The following is a 6,983-nucleotide window of genomic DNA, read 5'->3' on the forward strand; positions in this document are numbered from 1 at the left end:
AAATACTACGACATAAACACCAGACTGGGAACTAAGACATGGAACCAAAACACAGACTAAATAACCGCTACAAACCCAAACCCTCAGAAAGAAAACCCGAAAACACAGCACTCAGGACAGGATCGTGTATACTAGTATAATTTTAATTCCAGTTAATTTCATTATGGTGCATTGTTTTCATTCATTAAACCCTTGTGCAAGAAAAATGCTCTACATGGTGGTTAGTTTCTAATTTGTTAATGTTAAGTGCTAACTTGTCAATAATCAGAACCATTCATGCAGAACAGTTTTTTTTTGCAAGTTTGCTGTAGTACCACATCAACCTTTTTTTTAATGTCCTGCCCAGTACAGGCTGTGATTGGTTGGCTCACGAAAAGTGACATTAATGAGCAACTTTATGCACAGGATACAGGATAAAAAAAAGCACAGATCTTCTCCCTACTCCGTCTCTGCCAGCGGAGAGGGTAGAGAAGAGCACCGGCAGCTTGTGAGAAGTGGTGAGGTTGTTTATTTGTCATTATACAGCACAAAACTGCATCACGAAAAGAAATTTGTAGTTCCTTGATGCTACACACACAACATATCATTAAATGTGCCTATATTAAAATATGGTAACATATAAAATAAAATAAAACACAGTTATTTATATACATCTACACACACGTATAACTAACACCCTGAACATTCCTCAGTGCATTACCATTAGCAGCAATATTCCTTACATGTACATCTAGGGGAAAATTTACAAAGCTGACAACATTTATCCCGCACTCATGAAAGATAGCTGACTGAAAGGAACATTTACATCACATCCACAGCCCTTAATAAAATTACACTTATATTTCCTAAAGTATATGTGTGCTGGCCCACATGCTTTGATAGTTGCCCGCTGTTTTGTTTCCACTTCTTGATGAATTTTCAGTAGAACAGTTATATTAGCTAACAGTAATCGCAGAGATGTTATTTGGAGGTGCTAAAAATTACTGCAGCAGGTCAGGCAGCTAAATCAGCTCGAAAAAGAGATTTTTTTGAGCATTGGGAGGATACAGTTTTACCAATCAGGATCATACAATCTGTGAATTTTGCATTAAAACACTAATTACTTATCCAATTGTTTGTCTTGCACTTCATCATATAGTGTTTTGTTGACAACAATTGTAATACAATTCGACCATCCATCTACCATCAATATTTTGATTCATTTTAATCAAAACAAAAATCAATTACTTTTTATTTAATTTTAACCTCGTCAATGGATATTTTTCATGTAGATTTCAATGAAGCGGGTTAACACTGGCAGAAAGGCAGCAAAAACAAAGCGAACAGAGATAATTCTGACCATTTGCCCTTTGACCTCTACATCTCTTCACCAGCCTCGATAGTGGAGCAGAAATGGTGGTGTCAGATGCATCCGTGCCTTGATGGGGAGGAATGCAAAGTTCTTCCTGATCTGAAGGGCTGGAGCTGTGCTACAGGGAACAAGATCAAAACTACTAAGGTATGTTTAAGAAACGATCACTTTCATGATACCACATTCAGACCTGTTGAACCTGACCTCGCACACTTCAGCTCTTCAAGGTCAACAGGCTGTGGCTTCCGTTACAGTCATCTGCCTTGCCTTCACCTAAAAACAGCTATGTTTGTAGTCAGTGCTTGGACCCCTGGGGGCCTGTAATCAATGGGCTGCCATGTCTCCTTAGCACTTTCAGGCCACTTTGAGCGCCCAAACTGGCCAATTACTCACTCCAATTACCTGCTTTTAACGTTGTAACATGACGCCGTATCCTTCACTGTGTTATGACGACCCGTAGACTTCAGTTCTGCCTCTCTCTATGTACTTAATTATTTAAACTGCCCGCACCACACCTGCCTGCAGCCGGGAGCCTGGAGCCTGGGGCTATTGATTCAGGGAGTTGTCGGGACCTCAAAATGGGATATATATCTTTTTTTTTCTTTTAGTGGTCCGGGGTTCTGAGGCAAGCCTGAACTATTGGTGATGTCTGGAAATAGATATTGGTAATTATCAGTTCTTGATAAGACCTTAAATTATTCAAGTAACATATTTTGTTTTGTTGTCTTCTTTATCATGGATGACTGGAAAGATATCCGCGGACAGAGACCAGCTTTGGTAATGTCATATGCTTCACAGCAGAGTCCAGGTAAGACAGTTTGGTAAGTTTGTTTTTTTCAAATATTTGTTGGTCTTACTAGTCTTTATTAATCGTGGCCTTAACTTCCAATTGAAAAATACAAAGAAAATCCTAAGAGGGATCATTAATGTGTTGTGTTATTACTTTATAGTACAAAAATAATGTACCAGTATGCATATCTTTATCACTTCACATTTTCATTAAAACAGATGTGGCCAATGGTATTATTAACCACATTCTAACTACACCAGAGATAAAGAAAAGAGTGAGGAAATGTGTATGATCCAAAAAGACAATAACAACCTGTTCAAAGCATCAGCATTACCCAGTGGATTTATCTTGCACACCTTTTAACTCAGCTAGAGAAACAAGTTTCCTAAGTTTCAAATGTTTCTGCTGGCTGCATGAAGCAGCAGGGGGTCAGTCTTTCTTCTTCACCTCTGCTGAGCTTTTGGGAAAACAGCACAACATGAACCTGGAACCTCCAGCTATACTGATCTCTATCGCCTTGTATCATAAATGCATTCATTCAAACTGGAGACACCTTGAGAATTCAAAGTGTAAACAAAGCAGCGGCTGGCTACTACAAAGCCCGGGACACGGTGGGGAATACAGTCTTTCAGTCTGGAGCGATGAACACTGTCTGCCACGCAAAGGTGTTGAGCTGCACATACAAGTCGAACATTTGGGGCCCCTAAATGGCAGCGAGAGGTAACAGTTTAAATTGTGTCATTTGGACTTGTAAACACAGAAATCCTGAAAGGTGACGTCAGTAAACTGCACACAGTCTGTGATGCTTTATACTAGAGGGATGTGAGAGAGTAAAGACTAATAATAGCTTTCTGCACACAGAGCAATCACTGCTGTTTACAACACTGTTTGTATTTCTCTTTTAGTTTTACATTTGTTAGTGTCAGTTCATCCTGCACATACCAGATCTCACAGTTTGAACGTGGGCAGAGCAGGAAGACTGAAGTGTCTTAGTTTCGCTCAGACAGGTTTGTGTTTCACTCTTGAATGTTCATTAGGACAGATTTTAAAAGGCACTGTGTGTAAAATGTGTACGTGATCATATTTTCTTTCAAATGATTCTGATGGCATAAGACAAATTGGTGCAGTCTGTATATCAGAGTACAGTAAGCGGTCTATTTATTGTCTCTTCTGGCTATCAAAGGCACCAACCGTCTTGGTATTGTCAGTAAATTGTACAATTTTGGAGTGTCTTGCCAGATCTGACAAATTAGAAGAAACAAATTAATAAATGGGTTTGACCAGTCCAAAAGATGTTTGATTAGTGTTTTACTGGAGACAATGGCTCGATGTGGGACCCTGTTAGTCATTGCTAGTTCAGACTTCTTCCACCGGGCAAATAAGCAGGGTAGCAGCAGCATATGAGAGGCCTTAACTGAGCTGCCTAATATTACTCTCCAATAATACTAAGCATCAGAGCTCCAAGTTCTTTTGTTCATTGTACGGGTTTACAATTCATTCTTGTTTTTTTGCCATTCCATATATACCTGGATACGAGTTTGTCATCTTCCCCCAAGGGGTACAGTATGTGTTTTGATATGATATATAGCAAGAATTTTACTAATAAATTCAGAGTGGCTTTAATGTGACCCGCCAATAAAAAAACTCAAGGTTGCAATTTACAGGAGTATCTCATTCCGTATCATTGATTCAGTTTCTATGATTTCATTTCAGATGTTAGGTATAGGGTTGTGGCTTTATGGGATTTTATCAAACCAAAATCCAGTATCAAATCTGCCTATCAAATCCACATTAACAGTGCAGTTTTACTCAATTAATTGTTTTGTCTATAAAAGGTCAGAAAATTGTCACAAATATTATAATTTCCCATGGCCTATGGTGATGTATTCCAAAAGCCATATATATTCAGTTTACAACCATATATGACAAAGGAAAACAGCAAATGCTCACATTTGAGATCCAGGAATCATCAAATATTTGGTAATGAATCGATTCTCATGTAGTTGCAGATACATTTGCTGTTGATTAACTAATTGATTTATTGATCAATTTTTTCTGCTCTAATACAAATACCTTCAAAATCTCTTATCGAATCTAATTAGGTTTTGCTTTCATATGGTATAAATAATAAAAGTCATACATGTCTAATCGGCAGAAACACTATAGTTTTTAACGGTAGACTAATTCGTGTTCATGACCTGTAGCTGCAACCTGAGAATGTGATGAGCAGCATTTGTGGGAGACAAATTCTTTGAGTTTTAAACCTTCAAAACTAAAACAAAAGGTGTTATCTGTCATTTCCACTTGGTGCAGTCAAGGTGCAAAGTTTTCTAGAGCAACTTCACTGTGAATACTCCATAACAACGGCCTGACACCTCTCAACTTTGACAGATAGTAATGTTTGCCTAGTAGGTGTGTTTGTAACAGAGGCAGGTGTTCATGTTATAGTAACCGTCGTGCCTGACAAGTCTATACTGAATGCTTTCTCCTCCTTATACCCTATGTGCTCCCTGAATCTACTACATTTCTATGGTACCATTCAAATGAATGCAGAGCCACATCTTGCCTATGCATTTCCCTCTTGTGATTTGTGGCGAAAACTACCTGTTAGTCCTGACAGTAAAACCTAATTTGGGTAAAGTGGAATCTGCAGTTTGCCTGCTTTCTGTTTTTGCTGATTTTACAGGTGGATTCTCACCTAAAATTCTGCCTAGCGCAGCTTTAAAATACTATGAAAATCCCAGCAACAAAACATATTGCTGAGAAGGACACTGTGGTGCGCCAATTACACGGCTGAATTACACACAACACAAGCCCCAACACCTGCTGTGTTAAATCTTTCAGAAAACCTTACTTCAGGCACTAAATGGAAAAGAATCCTTTGCCAGTTAAATTTGCACTTGTCAGCCACCAATTAAACAAACGCAACACCCACCGAAGACTTAGCTTTCCTCTCAGTATTTTTAGCATTGTTTCAGACAGTCAATCAAATAGTGTTAATGATCCCCTCCCCCCTCATGAAGTGAGACACAGTGTAGATCCATCTCTGAAGACATTTTCTCTTCTGACAAGAGGCGGCTCTGCTCTTTGTCTTTTCAGAGTGGAATTATTCTCAAATTAGTACCACATTAATCACAGTGACAGCTCAGAATGTAAATGACTCTGTAAAGGAAAGAATTTATCGCAGCCTGTACAGAGACCAGCAAAGTGCTGTAACAACCTAAATTTATGGAAACTCTTTACCCTGTGTTTGATATGATTATGCAGGTTTCCTTGTCAAGTGATGACCTGATGGTTTTTGGATTGTTTTGCTTTTCTGCATAATTGAGGATGATTTATATGATGCTGTGCAGTGCAGCACTGCTGCTCTGGCCTGTTCTGTTTCAAACGGCCTTTTGTGAATTCATCTAACCATGCCATCAGTGCTGTCTGTTTCCTATCAAAAGTTCAGCATCGATAATGGAGCCTTACAAGTTCTCATACAGCTTCCCTCATTCAGCCAATCCTACGTGGCGGCTGACAGACGTTAGAATCGATAGCGGACGACGAGGTTGTTATGTTATGTTCCTCAGGAGTCTTTTTCTAGAATATACTTTTGGAGAAGCAGAGCAGCTGCCAGTCAGCCACTGAGCTTCATGACAGGCAATTTAATCTGAAGGAGAAAGGAGGTCTTCAGAGTATCTGACAGCATCGAACTCTGAGAGAGAAAATCTTTGTGTGGAGCACAGACGCAGCTCACCAGCATCCTCTATCCTGAACACTATATCTAACTGATAGATCGACGTGCTGATAGATGAAGCCAATATATGTCTTTTATTAGGTACTGGAATGATATTGACTCCACAGAATTCCACACATGTCCTTGACCTTTACACTTGACTGCTGTCTTTCAGCCTGCTGTGTAGATGGTGTGAAGAAGCTAATTCTTGGCACTTGCTGTCCAATACATAGACTGGAGTTCTTTTAACAAAATTGTTTTTTATCACAAGTTTCAGTAAGGTTAAGATGATGCTAGCATCATGAACTAATGGTGATATTGTTCAATTGGTTCGTTCAGAGGAAGATGTCAATAATGTCAATAATTGATCAGAGTTTTTCGAAAACTCCTGTGAGCATTAGTATGAGGAGAATGAACTAGAGGCTGACATTTGTTTGGGAATCCTGTGGTTCAAGGGAAATATGCATCAATACGACTAAACGCTATTTTCTGATTTGTTAAAATCGTTTTTTATATTTATTCAGTCATGGGATTGGGATGGGAAAAGGTTATTTTTTTTGTGGGCACAAGATGGGACAGGAGTGAAAATCCATTCCTGCTTTCAGAGAAAAGGAACAAAAAGCAGACAAAGCATTTAGAAGCTTAAGAACCAGGTACTTTATTTATTTAAGAGTTGGTCAAGACCAAGCGAGAGCATAAAGGAGAGTGAATATTCTAATTTGTCTGGTAGCCACTAAATTGACTATAAATGACTGCTAATGCTCTGTAATAGCTGGATGTGTAAGCAACAACTTTGCCATTTCAACTTTGTAAGGTGATACTGTGTCAACATTGTGTTTAAAGCTTCTTTTTGCTGCCCCCTAGGCGAAAATATCTGTCAATGCCAGTTTGTTATTTGTGACCTTTTGTGAATTTACTGAGTATTTTCATGCTCTTAAGAAAATGAATCTTATCCATTTTAGATGCTATGAACTATTCCCTAGCCCCAGCTTCAGGTCATCAAATCAACTTCACACATTTACAGATTTACAGATATTTAATGGGGAGACTGTTTGTATTTGTGAAGCACATTCATGCTCCCAATGGGATGAACCCCCCCCCCCCCCCGATTTTAATGACCTGTG

General features: G+C 38.9%; 1 protein-coding gene across 2 annotated transcripts in view; it reads left to right on the forward strand.

Moving 5' to 3' along the window:
* The window catches only part of LOC123984950 (chemokine-like protein TAFA-2), a 70,273-nt gene that overhangs the window by 61,700 nt on the left and 1,590 nt on the right, over positions 1–6,983 (forward strand). The window contains exons 4-5 of one of the 2 annotated variants that reach the window (XM_046072227.1): positions 1,374–1,498; positions 2,103–2,172. In XM_046072227.1, the coding sequence (XP_045928183.1) occupies positions 1,374–1,498; positions 2,103–2,132 (155 nt within the window). In that variant the 3' untranslated portion in view covers positions 2,133–2,172. The remainder of the gene's footprint in view (positions 1–1,373; positions 1,499–2,102; positions 2,173–6,983) is intronic. The other variant, XM_046072229.1, reaches the window with a different exon arrangement.

This window comes from Micropterus dolomieu, linkage group LG16, assembly GCF_021292245.1.
Source record: "Micropterus dolomieu isolate WLL.071019.BEF.003 ecotype Adirondacks linkage group LG16, ASM2129224v1, whole genome shotgun sequence".
Classification (NCBI taxonomy): Eukaryota; Metazoa; Chordata; class Actinopteri; order Centrarchiformes; family Centrarchidae; genus Micropterus; species Micropterus dolomieu.